The following is a 26,656-nucleotide window of genomic DNA, read 5'->3' as shown; positions in this document are numbered from 1 at the left end:
TGAGTGTCTGGGATAGAAAAGTCTGCTTGATGCTTATGTTCTCTGCATAGTAAACAACCCTATTCACTGAAGTTTGTTCCCAATTTCCCTGCTCTGCCTTGCTCTTTTCTGAACACTTATATCTTCTGCCTGAATATAGCCAAGAATCAGCCAAGGTTGTTACATAAGGGACCTCTGGGTGGGTGATTGGACTGAATGACTCTGAGGACTCCTGTCTTTAAGATCACATTATTTCAGAGTCAAGCAGGCAGTTGGGCCCTTCACGAGGCTGTTCTGATGGCTTTAAATTTGTTGCTTTTCTTGATCCCAAATCTTTCTTCTTTTAACTTCATTGGTCTCGTTAGAAAAACAGAAGTTATTTATTTCCCTTTCTCCATGATAAGACTTCAGGCATTTGAAGTCTACTGTCTTTTAGCTGAAGTTCATTAAGCATGTTTCCTGCATGAGACAGATTCTAGACACTGTCGTTCCTCATGTCACGCAGTGTTCTTAGCAGACTTAGTCTTTTCACACATGGTCTATGAAGAACATACAAGTGTCTTTAGTCTGGAATCAAGCCTGGACATTTACTCTCTTTGTCAAGCCCTCTCGGGTTTGCTATTGTATATACATTATTCTTCAAATATGACCATTACTATATACATCAATAGACCAGTGCTTAGAAAATGTGGCCAAGAAACACACATTTTACACTCCCCACTTGGATTTTTAATCTCAGAATGAATACTGGATTGGAAAAGCTAAAAGAAGCTTCGGAGTCTGTTGCAGCCCTGAGCAAAGAATTGGAAGTGAAAGAAAAGGAGCTCCAAATGGCCAATGATAAAGCCGACACGGTGAGTAGACATTGACACGTGGACCATATTCACTTTGAATTCCCAGCTCATAAATGTTAATGATGTATGCTCCTTCACTAAATTATAACCATGGAAGTACAAATTATTTATTTCCATTAGAATACCATACTCTTAATTCTATGTACGAAGAATTGTGTAAGTGGACAAAATCAAGGCAAAAATGTGCATTTCCAGCTGGGTCTTTGGTAATTTTTGATGTACTTTTTTGTTTTATATTAAATTAGGTCTTAAAAGAAGTGACAATGAAAGCACAGGCTGCCGAAAAGGTCAAAGTTGAGGTACAGAAGGTGAAGGACAAAGCCCAGGCCATTGTTGACAGCATCTCTAAAGATAAAGCCATTGCTGAGGAAAAACTGGAAGCAGCAAAGCCAGCGTTAGAAGAAGCAGAAGCAGCCTTGCAGGTATGCCTTTGTGATATAACAGATGCCACCTTTTAGGGCCTTGGAGGAAGATTAAGGCAGAAAAGATGAATAACAACAAGGAAATGTTCTACCGCTTCAGCTGAAAGCTCTTTCTACTGGAATGATTTCAAGTAATATTTTCTGCTTGGAGATGTTATTTGAGTTTTTTAGATATTGCACATGGCTCTTCACATCTCATCTTCCTCACTCATGAAGGATGGGCAGTGTCATATAATGGTGATCTGGAGTCCTGGGTTCTCATTTCAACTCTGTAACCAATAAGCTATGTGACATTGGGAAAGTCACATAAAATCTCTAAAACAACATTTATTTTTCACTCATTCATTGCGGACGTTGGAGTAGGTTGGTAAGATACAACATTCTCTGAGTGTGTATATGAATTATCCAAATAAAGGACTACTGATCTAACGTACCACATTAATGTCAGAGTTCCAACACAGTTACTCAGCGCGATTGTGTGGCAAGAAGAGACATGGTGAAATTAAGAAAGAGGTTGGGTTCAGAGAAAATATGTTGAGTTTAGTGAAATAGGCCACACCTTCAAGGGCTGGTCGAGTTTTGAAGACCCAATTTCAGATATTTTGGATTTACGATTGCTTTTACTTTAGTCTTACTCAACTACTGCCTTATGTTATTGATTCCTGGCTTAGAATGTGGCTGAAGAAATGGAACACTGCTGATGTGTCCACTGCTAATTCAAGTTATAGAACCTCCATTGAACATGCATCATTACTTGATAATGTAATTATTATTTTTCACCACCGTCTCAGCACACCACCTGAAACACTTCTAAATGCTTTTGATCCAAGTTAAGTCTTTAAGCTTTCTGAGTCAATATACAACATACTGTATAAGAGAATTTCTACTCTTTTGAGACAATGAAGATATTGCCTTCTTTTTTTATCTTTCCAATTTTCACGCTACTCTTTTATGTGATATATCTTTCCTTATTTTTTCTCCATCCCTCCTTGCACTGGCTAAACTGTCCTCCTTAATCCTTGAAGCCCTCCAGGGTCTTGAGTCTCTCAGATTGGTGGGTACCTCATCTCCCCCGCCCCACTTTTAAAAAGCCAATTTATGAAGGTAAGATTGACGTATAAAAAGCTGTACGTATTTAATGCGTATAGCTCACTGAGTTTGGGATGAGTGTACACCTATGAAACCATCACCGTCTTCAAGGCCATAGATATATCCATCAATGCCCGAAGTTTCCTCCTGCTCCCTTTATTATTATTACTATTTTTTTGTGATAAGAACACAGCTTAAGCTCTACCCCCTTAACAAATTTTAAGTATACAATAAAGTATTGATAACTATGGGCACTATGCTGTGTAGTAGAGCTCTAGAATTTATTTATCTCGCATAACGAAAACTATGTACTCTTTTTAAAAAATTTTTTTAACCTTTTTATTGGAGTATAATTGCTTTACAATGGTGTGTTAGTTTCTGCTTTATAACAACGTGAATCAGTTATACATAAACATATATCCCCATATCTCTTCCCTCTTGTGTCTCCCTCCCTCCCACTCTCCCTATCCCACCCCTCTAGGTGGTCACAAAGCACCGAGCTGATCTCCCTGTGCTATGTGACTGCTTCCCACTAGCTATCTATTTTACATTTGGTAGTGCATATATGTCTATATATACACTACCACTCTCTCACTTTGTCCCAGCTTACCCTTCCCCCTCCCCGTGTCCTCAAGTCCATTCTTTAGTAGGTCTGCGTCTTTATTCCCATCTTGCCCCTAGGTTCTTCATGACCATTTTTTTTTTTTTTTTTTTAGATTCCATATATATGTGTTAGCACACAGTATTTGTTTTTCTCTTTCTGACTTACTTCACTCTGTATGACAGACTCTAGGTCCATCCACCTCACTACAAATAACTCAATTTCATTTCTTTTTATGGCTGAGTAATATTCCATTGTATATATGTGCCACATCTTCTTTATCCATTCATCTGTCAATGGACACTTAGGTTGCTTCCATGTCCTGGCTATTGTAAATAGAGCTGCAGTGAACATTGTGGTACATGACTCTTTTTGAATTCTGGTTTTCTCAGGGTATATGCCCAGTAGTGGGATTGCTGGGTCGTATGGTAGAAAACTTTGTACTCTTTGACCATCACCTTCCCATTTGCTTCTTCCTGCAGTCCCTGGCAACCACCCTTCTACTGTCTGCTTCTATGAATCTGTTTTAGATTCCACGTATAAATGAGATGGTACAGTATTTGTCTTTCTTTTTAGCTTATTTCACTTGGCATAATGTCCTCCAGATCCATCCATATTGTTGCAAATGGCAGGATTTCCATTTTTTTTTTAAAGGCTGAATAATATTCCATTGTATGTAAATACCACATTTTCTTTGTCCATTCATCCGTCAATGGACATTTACGTTGCTTCCATTATCTTGGCCATTGTGAATAATACTGCAGTGAACATGGAGGTGCAGATATCTCTTCAAGATCCTGGACCTCATCCTCCCCCCGCCCCTTTTAAGGTACTCTGGCTTCACCGAGAGTCTCTGATCAACAGAGAGAAGACAATGATCGTGTAACTTCTAAACCTTTATTGAACTCATGATACCTAACAGCATCATAGGAACTGAGCATATGGTATCTCAGTTCTTACACGTTTACATTTTCCCAAGATTTAAAAAGCTTAGCATTTGTTTTGATATTATAAAATATTTTACAGTATCCTTCTAATTTAGTACTCTCTACCACTAAAATATTCAACATAATCATCAATGCAGAAATGTGTGGGAACAGGGGTAAGGTGAGGGGATATATAGGAGAGGTTTTCAATAATTTCCTTCATTGGTTCTGTCTCCATTTTATTGCCTCTTTATGAGCTTTTGAAATCTTGAAGTCTGGTACTACTAATTTATACTAAGAAAGTTCTGGGTACATCCAAACTCTCTTTTGGCATCAGGCCACATAAATCTACACAACAAATAAGGTAACAGCAAAGAATGTGTCTCATCCTATCTCAGTGCTTATCTGACTTGACACAAATATATATAAATATGTATTTATATATAACAGCCATATTGCTTTGCCTGCAGAAAAAAACAGGAATCTAATACTTAGCTGAAATAGGTTGCACTTCAGATATACTCCTCTCCCGGACTCTTTTTACCTGGGTACCTAACATAATTGAGCCCAATTCTGTTTGAAAATTCCCCCTTTTAAAGCTAAAGTGAAAATAAACAAATAGGACCTAATCAAACTTATAAGGTTTTGCACAGCAACGGAAACCATAAACAAAACAAAAAGACAACCTATGGACTGGGAAAAAATGTTTGCAAATGATGAGACCAACAAGGGCTTAATTTCCAAAATATACAAATGGCTCATATAGCTCAATATCAAAAAGACAAACAACCCAATCAAAAAATGGACAGAAGATCTAAATAGACATTTCTCCAGAGAAGACATACAGATGGCCAACAGGCACATGAAAAGATGCACAACACCACTAATTATTAGAGAAATGCAAATCAAAAGTACAATGAGGTACCACCTCACAGGGGTCGGAATGGCCAACATCAAAAAGTCTACAAATAATAAATGCTGGAGAGGGTGTGGAGAAAAGGGAACACTCCTACATTTTTGGTGGGAATGTAAATTGGTGCAGCCATTGTGGAGAACAGTATGGAGGTTCCTTAAGAAACTAAAAATAGAACTACCATATGACCCAGCAATCCCACTACTGGGCATATATCCAGAGAAAACTATAATTTGAAAAGATACATGCACCCCAGTTTTCACTGAAGCACTATTTATAATAGCCAAGACATGGAAGCAACCTAAACGTCCATCAACAGAGGAATGGATAAAGAAGATGTGGTATATACATACAATGGAATACTACTCAGCCATAAAAAAGAATGAAATAATGCCATTTGCAGCAACGTGGATGGACCTAGAGATTATCATACTAAGTAAAGTAAGTCAGACAGAGAAAGACAAATACCATATGATATCACCTATATGTGGAATCTAAAATATGACACAAATGAAATTATCTATGAAACAGAAACAGACTCACAGACACAGAGAACAGACTTGTGGTTGCCAAGGGGGAGGTGGGGAAGGGTTCGATTGGGAGTTTGGGGTTAGCAGATGCAAACTATTATGTATATATGTATAACTGAATCACTGTGCTGTACACCTGAAACTAACACAGCATCGTAAATCAACTATACTTCAATAAAGTAAATTTTAAAACAAACAAACAAATAAAAAGCTAAAGTGAAATAAGCATGTCCAGCTCTTTTATATCCACTTTAATTTGATCCTTCTTTCCCTATTGGCAGGTATTATATTTCTCTCCTTTCTTTTATAGCCAAGCATCTCAAATTAAGGTCTGTCTGCAATTTCCAGTTCTTTACCACAAATTCCCCTTCACTTCCAGCTGTCTAGAATTCACAAATGCTAGTGTGTTGTAACAAACCTTTTCAAAGTAGATAGTTCCATTTCTAATGACCAAGTTCAGTGGTTTTCTTCTTTTTTTCCCCAATTCTCAGAGAAAAGATCATTAGCTTTGATGGGAAGGGGGTTGCGTACCTTTCTTTGACAGGAGGGATGCCAATGCAAATCAGATGGAAGGTTTTTCAAGACCTGGAAGGAATGAATGTACACTATGTCCTAGAAATAGGACAGTGTCATATGCTTATCTTTCATATTTTTCCAATGTTTATTCCATAGAGAGTTTGATAGAACAGTTATCGACTACAACAAGTCTAGGTGACTATTAAGTAATTTTCTGTATAAGAATCTCTGTACTAGGAATGGAACAGAACTTTTCTAAGAGCTTAGTGAAATTCCTATTGCTCAAATTCCATCGTTTAAAGGTTAGTTCCCAGCGAAGAAACCTCTAATTATTCAGTGTGGCAGCCCTGAGGCTACAACTAGTGTCAGACCCCGGTGACAAGTCTTAAGAGAGGGAGGCAGATTCTTGACCTACATAACTAATGAGTAAAAAAAAAGCACTGCAAATTCTGGAGTTTTCCTGGTTTAGAATCCCTGGAATCTACTTAAGTGCTGACGATTCTTTTCCTTTCAGATAACAGTTTTTTTTCTGACGCTAAGTTGTCATTACAATTTTAGAGATGTCACAGCTCCTTATCCGCTTGCGAACACGTCTCTCACTGTATCTCCTTTGGCTGTCACTTTGAATTGTAAGAATGTGAACTTTGGGGGATGTGTGGTTTTTCTTGGGGATTAAATCTGCATCTAGCTCCCATGACGGCATCAAACTTAAAAATGCTTGCTTTCCTCTGTTGAAGTAGTAGCCTTTAGAGAGTAAAGGTTTGTTTTCACTTTTCTTATCTGAGATTGGGTGATGACCTCCTTTCCTCCCCAGACCATCAAGCCTTCTGACATTGCTACTGTCCGCACGCTGGGCCGACCCCCCCATCTCATCATGAGGATCATGGATTGCGTGCTGCTGCTGTTTCAGAGGAAAGTCAATGCAGTGAAAATTGACCTGGAAAAAGGCTGTACAGTTCCTTCCTGGCAGGAATCTTTAAAACTGATGACTGCAGGAAACTTTTTACAGAATTTACAGGTTGGTGGTTCAATAATGATGGGCTAGGAGGGGACTCAGACTTCATTAGAGTATATGGGTCCTTTAATAGAAGACGTTTCTGAAGAGAATCTACTCTATGGACATATTTTTAACTTACTAATTTTTTTCATCTTTATTGGGGTATAATTGATAAATAACACTTTTATATAATTAAGGTGTATGACTTGATGTTTTGATATATGTTAATACATTGTGAAATGATTTCACCAAAATCCATCCACTAAATCCAATAAATAGCCAATTAAATATCCATCACCTCACATAATTACCATTTTTTCCTTTCTTTTTTTTTCGTTTTTTGTGGTGAGAGCATTTAAGATCTGCCCTCCTAGCAAATTTCAAGTAAACAATACAGTATTGTTAACGATATTCACATTGTTGTACATTAGGTCCCCAGGACCTTCTCATCTTGCATAAGTGACCCTTGACCCTTGACCAACATCTTCCCCTTTCTTCCTCCCCCCAGCTCCTGGCTACCACCATTCTACTCTCTGCTTCTATGAGTTGGCTATTATAAGTGACACCATGAAGGCTCTGTCTCTCTCTGGCTTATAGTACTTGGCATAATGGTCCATCCATGTTGTCACAAATGGCAGAATTTCCTTCTGTTTTAAGCCTGAATAATACTCTACATACATATTTTCAACTTATATTTACGTATTTTTTCAGAGTAGAATTTCTCTTTCAAATATGAGACATTGTAAGTATTAGAGCTTTTCCTGGCAGATTTTAGGCATATTAAAACATCATCAGCAACATATTTCAGTAAAAGTTAAAAAAATCATTTTAAGGAACCCAAACATATGTGCATATATTATTTGCATATGAGTACATATATATTTTTATTTCACAAGTCTCAATTGTAGTTTTTCGAGTATTAATTTGCATCTTTTAAATTTCATTATGAGGTAACATTTACATATGATAAAATGCACAAATTTAAAGTGTATATTGTAAATCAACTACACTCCAATATAAAATAAAAATTTAATTAAAAAAAGAGTATAGCTTAATGAGTATTTACATATGTCTATACCTATTAATGAACACTGAAATCAAGATTTGTATTTCCAGACCCCAGCAATCTCTTTTGTGTCCCAACACAGTCAGTAATCTCCCCTAAGATAAACATTATTCTGACCTTTATCCCGATAATTAGTTTCACCTGTTTTGAAATTTACGTATATGAAATCATATCATATGAACTCTTTTGTTTTGACCTCTTTCGTTCAACACGTCTGTGAGATTCTTTCTTATTGTTGCACAGGACAATATTTCATTCTTTTTTCATTGCTACACAGCTTTTCAGTAGATGAATATCAATAGTGTGCAATAGTGTGTGACAAATGTTTAACAACTGGTTCTCTGGTGAGAAAAAAGAAAAAGCTCTGATTTGTAGTGTTTGCCAATTTTCATAGTGTAAATATCCCCACAATGACTGATTTCAAGCTACCAAAATAATGTTGCTGAATGTAGAGTTGGGAAGAGGTACATGGTAGCATGCTGTGATAAGGTAGTCCCACTGGGTAGATACAATAAATGTAAATGACCTCAAAAATGTAGATAGTAAAATGTAGCAAAATAATTAGAAGGTGATGACTTTTGACTATACATTATTTTTGTTCAAAATAACATTTAATTGTAAGTTTTTATAATTTAATTTTAAATAATGGCTGTATTTAACAAGTCTGTAAAATTTCTGAAAATTTAGTAATCGTTTCTCATAAGTTTATATCTACCAGCACCAGCGTGAAATGCTGTAATGTACTTTAATTTGTTTGTCCTTGTATTGTTGATGGATTTTTGAGACGTTACTAGTTTTGGGCTATTATTAAAAAAGCTACTTTGAATATTGGTCATTTAGTGGGCATGTTTTCATTTCTATTGGCTCTATACTCAGGAGTGGAATTTCTGGGTCTTAGGTTATACATTTAATCAGCCTTAGTAGATAGTGCCAAAGAGTTTTCAAAAATTGTTGTTATCAGTTTACATACCCGCAAGCAGTGTATAAGTTGCTCCATGTCTTAACCATTTTCTACTTTTAGCTATTCTGATGGGTTGGTGGTGGTGTCTTATTATTGTGGTTTAGTTTGCATTTCTCTGATGACAAATGATGCTTAAAATCTTTTCATCAGTTTATGAGCCCCTCGGGAACTCTTTGGTTAAGTGCCTGTACATTTAAATGTACAGATCGCCTGGACATTTAAATTTTTTATTATTTTGTAGAATTTATATATAAAATATGGGTAATTTGTCATTTATATGTTTGCAAATATCTTCTCCCACTTTCTGCCTTAGTTGTTCATTCCATTAATGGTGTCTTTTTTTTTTTAAATTAATTTGGTTGTATTTCTTCTTTTTTTTTTTTTAATTTATTTATTTATGGCTGTGTTGGGTCTTCGTTTCTGTGCGAGGGCTTTCTCTAGTTGCGGCAAGTGGGGGCCACTCTTCATCGCGGTGCGCGGGCCTCTCATTATCGTGGCCTCTCTTGTTGCGGAGCACAGGCTCCAGACGCGCAGGCTCAGTAATTGTGGCTCACGGGCCTAGTTGCTCTGCGGCATGTGGGATGTTCCCAGACCAGGGCTCGAACCCGTGCCCCCTGCATTGGCAGGCAGATTCTCAACCACTGCACCACCAGGGAAGCCCTAATGGTGTCTTTTGATAAGGAGATACTCTTAAGTTAAGTATCGTCCGATTTATCAATACTTTCCTTACAGTGCTTTCTGCGTTCTGTTTAGGAAATCTTTGCCCATCTCTAAGGCCGAATAAATGCTTCTGTGTTTTCTTCTGGCAGTTATATTGTTTTCTCTTTAATATTTAGATCTTGAGACAACTAACTGGGAATACCCATCCCCCATCCATGACCCAAGCACTCTTCAGCACCGTCTTTCGTTCAGTTTTTAATTTATCATTGCCCAAGTGGCTGCTATGGCCAGAGCATCTTGTGAGGCGCCTTACAGCAGCTATAACACCAAGTAGCTTCTGAAACCAGTGGGCCATACGGACTCGTTTCAGATAATTAAAATATAAGCCTCTGTGATGTAAGGGCCACCATGAAGGAATAACATGCTATTTGAGTGGATAGGAGGTAGTGATTAATCAGACTATGAGCGTGTGGAATAGCAGTGGTCCTTGGGCATTGGGGGCGGAGCTTAAAAAGTGTCCACTGAAAAATGTGCAGTGGAATTGCACTTGCCTTATATACCTGGTGCAAGGCCACTGCTCTTGGAAGCTACCTTGCTATTTGCCTTTTGTCACCACCATCCTTCTGTTGTTCCCAGGTATTCTTCTGGCTTCACTATTTTTCAAGTCTCATAAAAGAAACTTGCATTTAAAGAGGTCTGATTGAAAGTGTGTTTTGCTCTGTGTTATGTATGTTCTGTGAAGGCTTATTTCTCTGAATTATTTAGGGGCTAAATTTCTTTCTACTTGGAAAATATTTAATTATCCTCGGTTAGATGATCAAACACCACATTTCAAAGATCCAATTTCATTGTTTGGTCAGTCTTCTCTCTTAATACAAGAAGGCACTCATAATCCATTTCTGCTACTATTTTAAAATTTTATCCCTCCAGAAAAGAACAGTTCTCTCATAATCTTGATAGTTCTATGATTTAAAGTTAATTCATCACCCTGAAGGCCTAATGTCCAAATTATTTTCTTCACATTTCAGGTGAGTTTAATAGAACCTCCCTCTGAATGTATTAAGCATTTGGTTGCTGCTAAATGCTAAATATTTATGTCTAAATATATATGCTTTACATTTTTATATACAATGCTAAATATATGTACCATTTCATATGCCTAAATATATATGATTGTTGCCTAATAACCTGAAATATCAACAAAATATGATATCATTCATCCATTCTTGGTTTTAACAGTTTTTTAACTGTTTCAGTGGCATTGTGAGCATAATGTGATTATGACTTCATGGAAAGAGGTATTTTGACTTTATTTTACTCCATTCTTCCATAGCAATTCCCCAAAGACACAATCAATGAAGAAGTGATAGAATTTTTGAATCCTTACTTTGAGATGGCAGACTACAACATCGAAACTGCTAAACGTGTATGTGGGAATGTAGCGGGGCTTTGTTCCTGGACCAAGGCCATGGCTTCCTTCTTTTCTATAAACAGAGAGGTGTTGCCCCTGAAGGTAAGCCTCCTCGGTGGAACTGCAGGACGTGTGCCGGCAGGGGGGTCTCTGGGTCAACTGGGCTTGTCTTTCATGCAACACAGAAGCCTCAGGTTTTATTGTACCCAAGTCCACGGGGAGAGCTAGCAATAGGCAGGCCGAGCATAGGATGTTTCTTTCTTCTCTGTAATCCATCTCCAATCGGTATTGTCTGAGCCTTAAGCATGGACTCTCTACAAGGGTACAAAGTCCATTGTGGGCTGCTGGACATTTTTTCCCCACAATGTCAACTTGAAAAAAAGAAACACAGGAAACTCTAGCATAGGATCCACCAACAATGTCCAAGATCTCCTGCCAGGGACTCCTGTGAATGAGGCAGCGTGGACACAGTCACTGGTGTCTGGTCTTGGCTGCAGGGACAACATAGTGTTTATTCCCTCTCCCTCTTTTGCCCCCAGGAAAGAAACTGCATATCATCCTTTATGTAAAGTGATTTGAGAGCATACCAGTGTTTCCCTTTGAGTAATTGCATTTCTCAGCTTCATTTGTCCACATCCCCCCAGCATTCAGTGACACTCAGTCTTTAGCAGATGGAGAGGCAAGTACCTGTCTTGAAAATGAAATACTGATGCCTCAGAGCTCATACGTTATGGCTTTGTTGATTATTTTGCTTTTCGTAAGCCTGATCTCGCTCAACCATCAACTAAAATCCACGTACACTTATAAACTACCCAAGGAACTTAATAATCACGCTAAAAATAATCAAGAATGAAAAGAACATAGGGATACAGTTGCAAGTCCCATTTTATTTTCTCATTGTTCCCATATCAGAGCCATTTATTCAGTGGTGGAGGCCCTTGGGGTCCCAGGGCAACTTAAAAGAGAAGGGATTCATTTGGCTCAGAGATTTTTAGAGCAAATAGTTGATGTCATGCTGTCGGGCACTGTGGATTTGGGGACCACTGAAGACTCCAACATAGCTCACAATCGGACATTCTGATATTGACTGAATTATAACAACCATATCCAGTGAAAAGTACAGGGCATGCTTTGCAGATTTTTCCAGTGGCTAAGCATACGTAAGTGTCTTTAAGGGAATTACAGTTGAATTCACAGTGGGGAGTTTTTATTTTGTTGTAGTTCCTTTAAATAAAATGAGCTGAAACCAGTACAAAATAATGGATGCGCTGAACAAGGCTTACGTAAGAAGGATGATGACATCTCCTCCCTTACATTCTGTTCATTTCGGGCTCCACCCAGTTCCAGGACAACAGAGGTCCTACAGTAGGAAGTGAAGGGGACACCGTCAGGAGGAGGGACCCTTTACTTGTGCCTGGAACCTATGCTTCTCTTCTGAGAAGCCTGTTCTGGGAGTGCCCCATATGTCCTTAGGAGCATCTAGCATCTGGGAATCTTCAGTTTGTCAGGTCTCTCCTAATTGCCACTGTCAGAAAAATAAACGTAGTTATGTAGATGCTACACATTCACTGCTTAGAGGGAAGTAGAAGACAAAGAAAGGACAGGTTATCATTGGGCAGCTCTGCTCAATATATTAAGAAATACAGACCAGGGGCTCTAACTTCACTTATTCCTGGAGGGGGCTTCACGTGCGAACTCCTGCTTCCCAAGTAAAGAGAGATTGAGGACACTCCTTAAACTCCTGTGGGAACCTCTTCACCACTAATTAGCGAAGGAGACGGTGAGGGACTCTTCTTTCATCTTACAATTCCTATAGACGGGTCAAGTGACTTCTAGTAGTGAGTAAACTTAAACAAATTTAATTATAAGAGTAGCAATTGAGATTCTATTCAATTTCATTCATAAGGGATTTCTCCTTGGACACTCTGTGAAAACCAGTACATGTTAGTTTACATAAACAAAACATAACAACAGTAGAGTCTTAAATATTGAACACGGATAATAACAATAATAATATCGATTGTATTATTTATCAAACTCTTGTTATATGCCAGGTCCCAGGCTTGGGTTTTTACATATGTTATTTTATGTAGTACATACACACACACAAACACACACACACACACTCACAAATCCTAGGAGGTAGTTTTTCAATATCTTAATGGAGAAACTGAGGCTTGCAGAGTTCAAGTAATCTTAACAGAGTCCTGTGGCTCCTAAGGTGAGCGGCTGGATTTGAAGATTTTATACCCTTTGATTAGTAGCTTTTGAGAGCTTCATTTAAAAAAATTAGCATTATTATTATTTTTATTGGAGTATCATTGCTTTACAATGTTGTGTTAGCTTCTCCTGTACAACGAAGTGAATCAGCTATATGTATATGTATATCCCCCTCCCTCTTGAGTAAAGTCCTAGAAAATATTCAAGATCTTTGGGGCTGCAATAGTTTGACATGAGTGGGTTACTTCAGTAAGACTTAAAGGGAGAACACTGATTTCAAATTTTTTTCGAAAGGATTTTAATTCCTGCAAGCATGGACTATTTTCTACACCTCATCTTTTTCCAATATTGCTTTTGATTATGTCTTCTGAGTCTTTTTTAGTAGCTTCCTAAAAGCAAATATTATTATTTGGTCACCGCTCAAGTATCTGTTCTTTTCTGAATGGCAAGCAATATATGCAAATGACAGGAATGCCATCAAGTCCATCACCACCCATAAAACCTAGATCTTTATGTTCAGTGGTTAATCATGTTTCATCCTTCGTCTTGTTTTAACATCCTTACTAACAGTGATCAGCCCTGCTAGGCAGATGGTTCTAAATATTCAGATTTTTTTTTCTACAGCTCAGTATTGAAATGTTCTGTAATTTGCCTATATACATTTAATATTACAATGTTTTGATTTAGGGATTGGCAAACTATGGTCCACAGGCCAAACCTAACCCACCACCTGTATTTGTATGGCTCGTGAGATTTTAAATTAAGTACCTGAACAATAGTCTTCATTTTGCCTCTTGGCCCCAAAAGCCTAAACTATTTACTATCTGGCACTTTATGGAAAAAATTTGCTGACTCTCCTCTAATGAATTTTAATTTTCTGCTCACAAACACGTCAAGTTCACATTAAGGTTTGGTCCTGACCGTGCGATTTGAGAGGGGTCTAGGGGCGGATCAAAGAACAGGTGTAACACGTGGCCACTGAGCTGTCAGACTCCGACATGCTGCATGTTCGGTTCGCTGCCCATCCCTTCACCCTGTGTGTGTCCCGTGCAGGCCAACCTGCTGGTGCAGGAGAATCGCTACGTGTTGGCCACGCAGGATCTGCAGAAGGCCCAGGCTGAGCTGGACGACAGGCAAGCCGAGCTGGATGTGGTACAGGCCGGGTATGGACAGGCCACGACCGAAAAGCAGGTCACTGTCTTCTTGCCGTAGGGCTTTGGGGCGGGTGGTGACGTCACAGGCCCTCCTGGCTGTGGTCAGCCCTTCATCCCTCTCCTGCTTTCTCTCTCCAAGGGTTTGGTTTCCAGCAGGGCTTCATTTAACTGATATACAATACAATACACATATACATGCATACACACACGGCACGTACTCCCTCGCTAAGCCCTGGAGTTTGTTTCTAACGGACACCGAGGACCTTTGGTAAGAGGTCAGGATATTCAGCCAAAACAGAAGTTACTGCTGGAACACGGGAGTTCTGAGTTTCCTTATTAACGGTGAGGATAACAGCATCCTGTGCAGCACTTTTAACATATTTTTCAGATCACGTCCTCCCACTGTATCTCATTTAATATTTGAAAGAATCTTTCAAGGTAGGCAGGGTAGATATTTTTATTTTACTCTCATTTTAAAGAAAGGAACTTAGGCCCAGAGAGGACAAGCCGAGGGCTCCCGGTCATGGGCATTGGTCACAGGGCTGGATTAGACCTTGATCTTCTGATGTCTACTCGGGTCTTTCTGCTGGACCAATGTGCCTGACCACGTGGCTGTGCCCCAGTGACAATGACCACCTACAGCCTTCTCAACCTATGCATGTTTGTAGCTTTAGCACATTTCAGAATCAAAGGCTCGTATATTTCCTCTCCACTGGGCAGCAAGCTGTTTAGTTGATTTATACTCATTCTGGCTCCACTGGGGCCTCCTTCGTTCTGGTAATAGAGGCAGATTTAACATAAACCTAATGTAGCGTAAGTTTTATGGCCCCTCACTTGCACAGGCCCCATGAATGCTGGGGTTACTGGGAGTTGTAGAGAGTTCTGTGGGGAGGGGAAACCAGATTATGATTGACAAGCATTTGTGTGTAAGCATTAAGATAAAATACCTAGAGATCCCAGAGGAAAGGTACCTGAATTTCTCAATTATCAGGACTTTGTAGTGATTTCTTTCCCCAGTTCTCATTACATGTTCACTTTGGTATTTTGTATTTGTAAAAATTCTTTAATGAGTTTTTTAAGGTGGTCCCCAGCTTAGATAAGCATCTGGCCTCACAAAATCTGTATCTGCCTCTGAGAAAACCTGTGCTTGATAAATAAGAGCTAGATTCTCTCTGTTCTTTCCTTGATGATTATACGGAACCCACCTCTGCCTCTTCTCAGCCCTCACTCGGCTGGATTGAGATTACTGCTCTGTTAGTCTATTCCCTTATAGGGGTCCCAATGAGGGAATTTAGATAAACATTTCAGTTTCACTATATGCAAGATGTATGGTATTTCCTCTTAAAGATAAGTCTCCTGAAAACAAAATAAGAGCTTTTCAGAAATTTTAGAGAGGTAATTATATAGCACCTATTTGGGTTTGTTATTTATGTTCTATGAAATTTACTACCATAATATGAAGAGAAAATTAACTTTGCAATTTGGGCGTCTACTTTAGAAACTGTGAGGAAGACACGTGAATTTCTACCATTTAGATACTCACTTATATCAGGAAGCACTACTACATACTGTAAAAATATTTTTACGGCCTCATTTTATTATGGTTCAGTTTTAACAGTTTTGCATTGGTTCGCTCAATAAGCTTTTTTGTTTTTGAATATCTACTATTTGTTAGGTAAGCAATTATAAGGACCACGTAAGAATGGCTACTATAAAGGTGTGGCTCTAACTTTAAAACTTGAATCTCAACAAATGTCAAATGTTTTTCATTAAGAAAACAAAATCTGGGCTTCCCTGGTGGCGCAGTGGTTGAGAGTCTGCCTGCCAATGCAGGGGACACGGGTTCGAGCCCTGGTCTGGGAAGATCCCACATGCCGCGGAGCAACTAGGCCCATGAGCCACAACTACTGAGCCTGCGCGTCTGGAGCCTGTGCTCCGCAACGGGAGAGGCCGCGATGGTGAGAGGCCCGTGCACTGCGATGAAGAGTGGCCCCCGCTTGCCGCAGCTAGAGAAAGCCCTCGCACAGAAACGAAGACCCAACACAGCCATAAATAAATAAATTAATTAAAAAAAAAAAAAGAAAACAAAATCTGGCTGTGTGCCCACCTGCTCCCAACATGTTGGAGTGAACTTGACTTTCAGTCATTGTGTTGCTCCTTCTCCCTCCGTGGGGCGCCGTGAGAGTCCAGGGGCTTATAGACTACAGGGGGCAGGGGAGGGCTCTCAAGTCTACAGTTTATGGTCACGCCTGGTAACCTCACAACCAGGTCTGTGCCGTCCCTGGAGGAGTGTGTGTCCTGCCGCTCTGTGCACAGGGCAGTCGGTGCCTTTGCAGAGGGTCCACTTCCACAGGGCCTCTGGGCACCTAGTCAGACTCTGGGGCACTAGGAGAGAGAGGGCCGGGGGCACTAGCCACGGAACGCAAGCAATTCTGCACACTCCCCTAGCCAGGCTCGGAGGGAAAATCTGCTTCTCACTCCTGTGTGCTCATTTGCTCCTCTCCCATCCCCCATTTCCCCCATTTCCCAATCCCCCAAAGGAGCCTGGGTTTCCAGAAAGCAACAGCCAGGAGGGGAGGGGTTGGCCATTTTTTATTTGGCCACATGGCAGTGGGGATGGGGAACTTAGGGAGGATAACTTAATATTAAAAATATCTGTCCTATGAAAAGTTTGTTTTAAAGGTAGGCAGAAATAAATGATGTCGTATTATACTTCCAGCTGACATCTTTCTTCTTGGGGAGAAACAAACAAACAAATATGGATGGTGTCGATGTGCGGGTACACCTCTCAGCTGGGATTTTGGGTTTTCTGCATTAACTCTAGTGGGAAGGAAAACAGAGCAGACTAGAACCAACTGGAACAAATATCTGGCTTCTGAAAAACACTGTATTGTGTTATTATTACAATAGCAATTCATGTTCCTTATAGAAAATACACATAGGTAACCCTGGAGATGAAGCCTAAAAATATTTTCCTCTTTATCATTTCATATCTGCACATATGCCTGATTTACATATATTTAAAATCCATGTAAAATTGTAGCAGATAATTCAGTACATACTGCTTTATAAATTGAATTTTTAACTAATGACTGTTTTTCTTTAACTTAATGATTATTTTTCTTAATGATTATATTTTTAATGGCTTCAGAGCATTCTTGTTCACAATATACCATAATCTATGTAAATTATCCTCTATTATTAGACATTTAGCATATATATGCCATATGTACATTATATAAATATATATAAATATTATACAAGAACTTCCAGTGACTGGTCACATAGCTAAATCTTTAGCCATATCCATTATTGTACCATAAGTATACATTTTTACAAGTAGAATTAGCAGCTGTCTTTTCAACATAGAGAAATGGAACCATTTGTTTTTTTAAAATATTTTTTAATTTTATTATTTATTTGTTTATTTATTTATTTATTTTGGCTGTGTTGGGTCTTCGTTTCTGTGCAAGGGCTTTCTCTAGTTGTGGCAAGCGGGGGCCACTCTTCATCGCGGTGCACGGGCCTCTCACTACCGCGGCCTCTCGTGTTGCGGAGCACAGGCTCCAGACGCGCAGGCTCAGTAGTTGTGGCTCACGGACCTAGTTGCTCCGCGGCATGTGGGATCTTCTCAGACCAGGGCTTGAACCCGTGTCCCCTGCATCGGCAGGCAGATTCTCAACCACTGCGCCACCAGGGAAGCCCGGTCCATTTGTTTTTAAGAACAAAGCCCTGAGTGGCAATAGTGGGTGGAAGTCCGGTCAAAGGTCTTTTACTGACATAAGAGCAGCAGGGAGGGACCTACTGAGTCAGTGTGGCTGGAATTCATGAATGAACTTCAAGACTCCACAACCTGAAGATTATCTAAAGTTTCACCTAAAGTAAAAGGAGATGTGGAGTTAGACAAAGCAATAATGATGCTAGAACTTTAACATGAGAAATATTCCTCATTTTTAAGTAGGGATATGTTTCTTTACATTTTGTTGTGCTATGTGATATTAGCATGTATGCTGATATTTTATTTCTAATTTTTAGATTCAAAAATCATAAATGATGCAAATCTCCATTATTTCTCAGTTTATTAACATCTGGGGAGGGTTTGCCCGTTGGCTTAGGGTCCCTCCTGAGGAATCCATCTATGTTCCACAGATAGGGCTTAAGACACAGGCTGGGCTGAGACAGACCCACAGAAATGGAATCTTACGCTTCCTGTGGAATAAGTGGCTTACATATCTCAGAAAGGAAGATAACATATGATGTTTTAAAATTATGTTTTTGAGCTCCAGGCTATATTTATCTGAACAAAGGTTTTCTTCTGGTTCTGTCTGTTTTTAGACCTTGCTTGAAGATGCAGAGAGGTGCAGACATAAAATGCAGACCGCTTCCGCGCTGATCGGGGGGCTGGCAGGAGAAAAAGAAAGATGGACAGAGCAAAGCAAGGAGTTGGCTGCACAAACTAAAAGACTTGTAGGTATGTAATTCCTTTATTAATGAGATTATGTGTTGACTCTAATAGGGAGTGAGCAAACTTAAGCTTTAATCAGAATACACATCAGCGCTCTTTTACTTCAAATTCCTCTGCGTGTGTGTGTGTGTGTCTGTGTGTGTGTGTGTGTGTGTGTCCAGCTATTTCAAAAGGATGAATATTGGTCTGGCATTTAGACAACGCTTATTAGATTTAAACCTCTTATTATCAGGTCATTTTTGAGTTCTCCTACGAGTGAATGGCCATATCGATCAAGGTCACTTAGAATGGAGGCTCTGTCTTCTGAGGTTTTGGTGTATCCCTTAAACTCAGAAATCATCCTCTCGTATCCAACAAGAGTCAACATAATCCGGTGCTTGACTACGAGCAGCTATTACTTGGTGGACCATGTGTACTCTTTAACAATGAACTAAACTACTGCTATTCACAAGACACAGCAACTTGTGGTTGCAATTTGGTTTCTGAAATTTAGTTTGAAAGAATGGTTGTCTTTTTTTTTTCATTTCTAAAATTCTGCAGAATTACAGGGCTGATCACAGAGTATTTCAGTGATGTTTTGTTTTCCGTTTTAGGGGATGTGTTGTTGGCTACAGCTTTCCTATCTTATTCTGGTCCGTTTAACCAAGAATTTCGCAATCTGCTGTTAAATGACTGGCAGAAGGAAATGAAAGCCCGGGAAATTCCATTTGGAGACAATCTAAATCTCAATGAGATGTTGATTGATGCTCCTACCATTAGTGAATGGAACCTCCAAGGCCTGCCAAACGATGACCTGTCCATTCAGAATGGAATTATTGTCACAAAGGCATCTCGCTACCCTTTGTTAATTGATCCACAGACTCAAGGGAAGATCTGGGTTAAAAATAAAGAAAACCAAAATGAACTCCAGGTAATCTGGGTTTGAGTCTATTTATGCTACTAATCAGTTTTAGTGCCCCAGATTAACAAGTATCTGAGAATAAAGAAATATTTCATATTTAGAAATAATTTTATTATTAATATTTAGATATTAGTATTTAGAAATGATTTCTAAAAATTGCATTATTTGCATTCTTGTTGATCTCTCCAATGCCGTCTTTCAAAGGTTTCAGACTCCCTTCTGTTAGGGCCTAGGGCCCTCATTCATAAACAGAGCAGGGTGGAGCTATATCACACTAAGTGTACAGCACTTTATAAAGACACTTCATAATTATTCCATGATTATTTGTCACAAATGTGGTGGTGGTGAGGAAAAGGCAGCATTGCCATACGACCTTTACTTGCTTCTCAGTAAAAGGGAATGATGCAGTCAAATGCTCTGGAGCTTCCTTAAAAAACTAAAAATAGAGCTACCATATGATCCTGCAATCCCACTCCTGGGCATATATCTGGAGAAAACCATAATTCAAAAAGATACATGCACCCCAATGTTCATTGCAGCGCTATTTACAATGGCTCAGACATGGAAGCAACCTAAATGTCCATCAATAGAGGAATGGATAAAGAAGATGTATATTTATACAGTGAAATATTACTCAGCCATAAAAAAAGAATGAAATAATGCTATTTGCAGCAACATGGCTGGACCTAGATATTATCATACGAAGTGAAGTAAGCCAGACAGAGAAAGACAAGTATCATATGATATCACTTATATGTGGAATGTAAAAAAAAATGATACAAATGAAGTTATATACAAAACAGAAACAGGCCCACAGACATAGAAAACAAACTTATGGTTACCAAAGGGGAAAAGTGGGGGAGATGGATAAATTAGAAGTTTAGGATTGACATAAACCCACTACTATCTGTAAAATAATAACCAACAAGGACCTACTGTAGAGCACAGGGAACTATACGCAACATTTTGTAATAACCTATAAGAGAAAAGAATCTGAAAAAATTATGTATAACTGAATCACTTTGCTATACACCTGAAACTAACACAACATTGTAAATCAACTATACTTCAATTTAAAAAAATAAATAAGGGATTGATGGTTTGCTAAGGTGAAGAATGGAGACAGTTTAGAGCAGCATTTTGATCTTGTTTCTAGATCACATCTCTAAATCACAAGTACTTCAGAAACCACCTAGAAGACAGTCTTTCTCTTGGAAGGCCCTTGCTTATCGAAGATGTTGCGGAGGAACTAGATCCAGCCCTGGATAATGTTTTGGAGAGAAACTTCATTAAGACTGGGTCTACCTTTAAGGTAGGTTAAACCTATAGATGACAATGTGCAGAATAATTACCATGAGGCCAGGTAAATGTGACATAGGAGACAGTTTCTCAATAGGCAGCAATTCAAATTTGAGGCATTTGCTTTTCTCTTCTACACTTCCTGAGTTGGGATCAAGAGCAGTCTTTTCAGGAATATCTACTTCACTTGTATAATAAAGTCTGACTCCATTGTGTTGTTTGACTTTGGACAGTTTTCAAGCCCTGTCATGCCCCTCTCCCCTTCCATTCCCAATCTGGGCAAACTGGTAAGAAAACGTGGATCCATTCTCCTTTGGCACTGGTGGGAAGTTCAAATCATGCAACTCTCTGCTCATGACCATGTCTGGGAAACTTCATCCCAGCCCCATTGGGTAACCACCATAAAACCCTAGAACAGCTTCCCCTCCCTACTCTCTCAAGTGAGGTCTTTTTTGGACCTGTTTGGGAGCCTACCCTAATATTTCCAGAAAGTCTCATGTGAATAATAAACATTTTCATATCTTTTTGTTACATGAGTGACATCATCAGTCTTGACTTCTGAACCAAATTTTGGGTGCAGAATCCATCTCACTTCTGCAGTATGATCACAACAATTTTGGTGATAAATTCTATATATATTGTATGGTGTATATTGAATTAACTTCTTTCCTTCCCGCCTTCCTTCCCTCCCTCCCTCCGTCCCTCCCTTCCTTCCTCTCTTACTTCCATCCTTCTTTCCTTTCATCCTAGTGGCTTAAAGCTCTGTGAATGCCTAATGACCATTTCTTTTTTAGTATACAGATGATCTCCAGGTACATAGTTGTTAAAAGCAATACTGGATCCTATACAAAAAGCACACAGTAAGGTGTATCTCTGTTTTATTACTTTTAACTTTCTTTTTTATGAAAAAGGTGAAGGTTGGTGACAAAGAGGTAGATGTGATGGATGGCTTCAGACTCTACATTACCACCAAGCTGCCCAATCCAGCCTACACCCCTGAAATAAGTGCGCGGACCTCCATCATTGACTTCACTGTCACCATGAAAGGTCTAGAAGATCAGTTACTGGGGAGAGTCATTCTCACAGAGAAGCAGGTGAGTGAAGTATGGCCCTCCCTCTTTCTGCATCATGTTGCGATTTTTTCATTGACAAAAATGATATGATGAAAGTTGTAATAGGATTGAGTCCCCTCCTTTAATTCCTATGTTTCTTCCATTATTAATTTCCAAGTGTCTTAAATAACTACTAACCAATTATCTACCCCATATGTTGCATCTGCATCGCATAAATCATATAGATCATCAATTGATTTTATATAGGGGACTGATGTAACTATGAGACTATCAGTCTCAATATCAGCATGATTGTTCTGGATTTATATTACTTTATTTTTCTGAAGTTTGTTCTATTATTAATTCTAGTCACCTGTTGATTTTTAGCTTTCTAGTACACATCTATTTTTTTCTTTCGTTCGATTCATTATTATACTTCTGGAATATAAAATTAAAACATTTTACTCAGATAACATGACATTGCCAATTCTTATTTGTTATCCAAGAGAGCTCTGTGTATGTTGTGAGAAGATAGAAGTTGGTGACACTAGGTTTCACTGTGCACCTTCTGAGGGCTACCGGATTCATTATGCTCTAAGCATAACTCCATATCTGTTTTCTCTCAATGAAAAATGGCCAATAATTTATAAATTTCCGTGTTCTGAGTTAGCATTTTCTCTGGGGAACATTTGAGTCTTAAGGAAAGAAATCTGGAGGATTTTAATAGGACTGCTTTGGTGAAACTGCGTGAACTCTAAAAGTTGCTATTGATTTTTTTCCTTTGTTCGATGGCAATGTGGAGTTTGGTTTACTTTATACCTCCCTTCTACACTGACCTAAAGATTTATTTAGGTTAAATCTATTGGCAAAATCTTTGAAATCTGTCCCTCCTGTTCTTTTTACCTTTTCTGTATGTCGTACCATGCTTGCTCTTCTGAGCCCTTCCTTATGTTTATCTCTTTCTCTCTCTCTCCTTCCCCTCTTCCTTTTGTTATGAATCTTCTCTGTTTACTTTTTAATTTATTGTACATAAATCATAGAGTTATACGGTTGGAAGTTGCATTAAAAGCATTTAATCCAACTTCATAAATTCACATCGTTGGTGACCTCAGTATGGCAGGAACCGATGCCAGCGTTCCTACCACAGACTGGCTATTGAAGAAGTAACATCCTTCCAAATATATACTTGTTTATTTTTGAAATCTCAGTAGAGATGGTTGAGGAAGTTTAGCGCTGCCACACCCTTATTTCAGGAAGGACAGGGGTTCTTTTTTTTTAAAGTTTTTTTTTTTTAATAATAATCTTTTATTTATTTATTTATTTTTATATTTATTTTTGGCTATGTTGGGTCTTCATTTCTGTGCGAGGGCTTTCTCTAGTTGCGGCAAGCGGGAGCCACTCTTCATCGTGGTGCGCGAGCCTCTCACTGTCGCGGCCTCTCTTGTTGCGGAGCACAGGCTCCAGACGCGCAGGCTCAGTAATTGTGGCTCACGGGCCCAGTTGCTCCGCGGCATGTGGGATCTTTCCAGACCAGGGCTCGAACCCGCGTCCCCTGCATTGGCAGGCAGATTCTCAACCACTGCGCCACCAGGGAAGCCCAGGACAGGGGTTCTTGATCAACAGCAAATCTGTGGAGCTGGGGCATCCCCGAGAGTCTTCAGGGCAGTATCCATTGCCCGTATTTTAGGCTCTGCTTTCACCTGTAGTGCTGGCTTCAGGAAGATAGGGGCTTTGATAGCACTCTGAATAATATCCTTGTCCTTGGCTTTCTTACTATTCAGCTGAGATGAATACAGTCTCCTTGGAAAGAATAATTTGGCTTCCCAGATTTTTGGTTGCCACAAAACACAACAACAACTCCGGGACTGACCTGTAATTGTTGCAGCAGAGCTCTAAGATGAAGTAAGGGGGGCATGAAGCTCACTGGAAGATTCTGAACAGCCTTGAAAAGCCAATATGGATCCCAGGCCAGGCTTTGCCTTACTTCCTGGGAAAGTTGGGTGCCTTCAGACATTATTCTCTTACCATCCTCTCATTATCAGAACTTGTCCCAGGCTCAAAGGAAATGATTCTCACAAAAGTGTGGTCAGAGTGACATGACACTCATTCTGTTTTAATAGTCATCTTACCCTGAACCACATTAGAATACGACACGTAATCTGTAGTTTTTTTTTCTCTAAAGCGAAGTGAGCTGCGAGACTTATTTGTGATGGATCTTACATAGTCTACTTTCCGCCAGCAGCTTTTCCTTTTGCAGCATCTTTTCTGCCCACCGTGCTCCTGAATTTGCTCACTTTGCTGAATCTTTTCAGCCTGGGTGGTGGCAAGTGGGTCTGAGTTGATCTCTGGTGCTTTCAGGGCATTTTTTTTTATCATCTAGTGACTCAGTTGAAAAGAGCCTATGTCTGTGCCTATGGACACAGATATAAAACGTTAAGTCCAAACTGTTTCTTTGACTTCAGTGACAATGAAGTCTCTCTTACTATGATCACATCTTGGGTGATGGTAAAAATATCAATATGAAATGTTATTGGGCCAAGGAGGGGGCTTTTGAAAGCTAGGAAGATCCCACAGATAGGAAGTTGATGCTGGAAAGCATCTAAGAAATGCCCTAAATGTAGGGAACATTGAAACAAATGGTGAACATCTTCAGTCAGGATGAGTTATGCCTTCACTGGTCTGTTGATTCTCCTTGTGAAAGGCAGCTTGGAACAGTAACTTAGGATACAAGGGAAAGGCTACTCTTCTTTGAGTCCATAAATTCACCAGCTGTCCAGTGTTCTGGGAATACAGGCAGTGAGGAGCCTTATTATCACGCAGGATCTGGTCTCATGAATGCTCAGCTGTACAACCTGAGCAGGTTTTTTTGCTTAAGAGACAAAGGGAAACCTCCGAGCATATGAAAACAAGGAAGGCAGATTTTTAACTGACTTTATACTTTTCTGTGTGCTTCAAGGCAGCCTTTTTAAATGCATGGGCTGTTCAAGTTCACATCAAGGTCATATTCAATTGTTCACCTGATGTACCTGTGAGTATATTTAGACAGCCTGCTGTTGTCATCAGAAGGTGATGTATCCAGACCATTTTAAATAGGCAACAAACCAGTAGCCCTCCAGAAACTTTCCTTTAAAGAAACCTAGTCTCTTCGGGTCACTCTCACCTTGATCCTAGAGAATAAGACAGAATCTCAAAGAGTACCATTAGGAGAAAAATATTAATATCAATTAACAGCTTCTACTAGCCACACAATACAAAGCCTCAAGGGTCATCATTGTTCAGAATTTCGGATGAGCAAACAGGTGTGTGATTTATTTCTTTTGGAGCTGGAAGGACCTAAACTTGGTGGAACTGACATGGGAAATAACTTAATAAAGACACTAAATAGACGTTGTTATCACCATTGTTATTGGTGGTGGAGAAAAAATAAATCTGTTTCTGAGTTCAGTTGTTTAATCTTTCATTTTAATTACCAGTGCAAGGTACAGAAGAGAAAGAATTTTTGGGAATAAAGCCTGGGTGATACGTTAAAAATGAGAACTGTGGAAGGCTTTCATCTATTTCCTTTTATTGATTCCAAAACTTTGGTTATAGTTGAAGTTTATGAACACAAAGAATTTTAATTTTCATTTGCATCGTTGTTGAGCCACTTAACTTTTGATCATGTAATTAATCAATAGTACATTTCATGAAGTTGTACTGAATCACTGATGTACTTTCTTATTCAATTCAGGGATACTTTTCACATTATCACAGTTTATATAAAATTTTTATGTTGTGGTCTTAATATATAGAATACATAGCACAAATGTGTGTGTGTGTCTGTGTGTGTGTGTGAGTGTGTGTGTGTGTGTGTGTGTGTGTGCTAAGAGATAATCCCTTTGGTGGGAAAAATAGACAAAATTATTTTGATTAACTTTGCCCCTTCGTATTAATTTGTAAAAGAACTATATTATGGAACTAAAGTTGTAGTTCAACAGAAATATGTTTAAATCTGTCATACAAATGAAAATATGCCTAAAACCTTATCCCAAAGTAGGTTTTCCATTTTCAAATCTCAAATGAAAAGCAAATAGCAATTGTTCTATTTTCTTTCAGAGGTATCTTTCTTTGGCCCATAACTATTGTTCTGTTCTACTGTTTGGCCACTGGTGTGCTATTTAATGAATAATTTGCTTTTGGAATTCCAAATATTACTTTAGGTTGTAGTATTTACTTTAGAGTATATTATTTCATCAGTTTCAAACTATGGGGGAAATGTACTCCTTAGCCTTATTTTAATCCTTTGGGAATATAAGCATTTCTTTAATTGACAATTTTATTTAATTAATGTTGTTAACAGTGACATTAAATTGACCATAATCAACTCAATAATGTTCAAGCTTTTACTTACTATCTTTAAAATCAGGAAAGGAATAATTTGTACCTTATTGTATGTATTACTAATAAGTGTGTTTATTTTCTTAATAATGGTTTTCATAAGCAACATGGAGGCATAATTTTAGTCTCAATCCTGTAGTTCTCAAGTGGAGATGAGATTGGAAATGTAGGTTGTAACAGGTTTTGCAAACTATGTTGAAAATTTTGGACCTTTCCAAATAGTAAAGGGAGAGCCCTCAATGACAAGGAGCAGAAAAGGGGGT

General features: G+C 38.9%; 1 protein-coding gene across 1 annotated transcript in view; it reads left to right on the top strand.

Annotated features, from left to right (window-relative positions):
* The window catches only part of DNAH5 (dynein axonemal heavy chain 5), a 200,715-nt gene that overhangs the window by 135,309 nt on the left and 38,750 nt on the right, over nucleotides 1-26,656 (top strand). Inside the window, exons 57-65 of the mRNA XM_059916759.1 lie at nucleotides 719-833; nucleotides 1,079-1,255; nucleotides 6,645-6,848; nucleotides 10,848-11,027; nucleotides 14,199-14,336; nucleotides 18,635-18,770; nucleotides 19,358-19,674; nucleotides 20,822-20,977; nucleotides 21,876-22,058. Of these exons, the coding sequence (XP_059772742.1) occupies nucleotides 719-833; nucleotides 1,079-1,255; nucleotides 6,645-6,848; nucleotides 10,848-11,027; nucleotides 14,199-14,336; nucleotides 18,635-18,770; nucleotides 19,358-19,674; nucleotides 20,822-20,977; nucleotides 21,876-22,058 (1,606 nt within the window). The remainder of the gene's footprint in view (nucleotides 1-718; nucleotides 834-1,078; nucleotides 1,256-6,644; nucleotides 6,849-10,847; nucleotides 11,028-14,198; nucleotides 14,337-18,634; nucleotides 18,771-19,357; nucleotides 19,675-20,821; nucleotides 20,978-21,875; nucleotides 22,059-26,656) is intronic.

This window comes from Balaenoptera ricei, chromosome 3, assembly GCF_028023285.1.
Source record: "Balaenoptera ricei isolate mBalRic1 chromosome 3, mBalRic1.hap2, whole genome shotgun sequence".
Taxonomy (NCBI): Eukaryota; Metazoa; Chordata; class Mammalia; order Artiodactyla; family Balaenopteridae; genus Balaenoptera; species Balaenoptera ricei.
The sequence above is the reverse complement of the archived record's forward strand: the minus strand, read 5'-3'. Positions and strand labels throughout refer to the sequence as shown.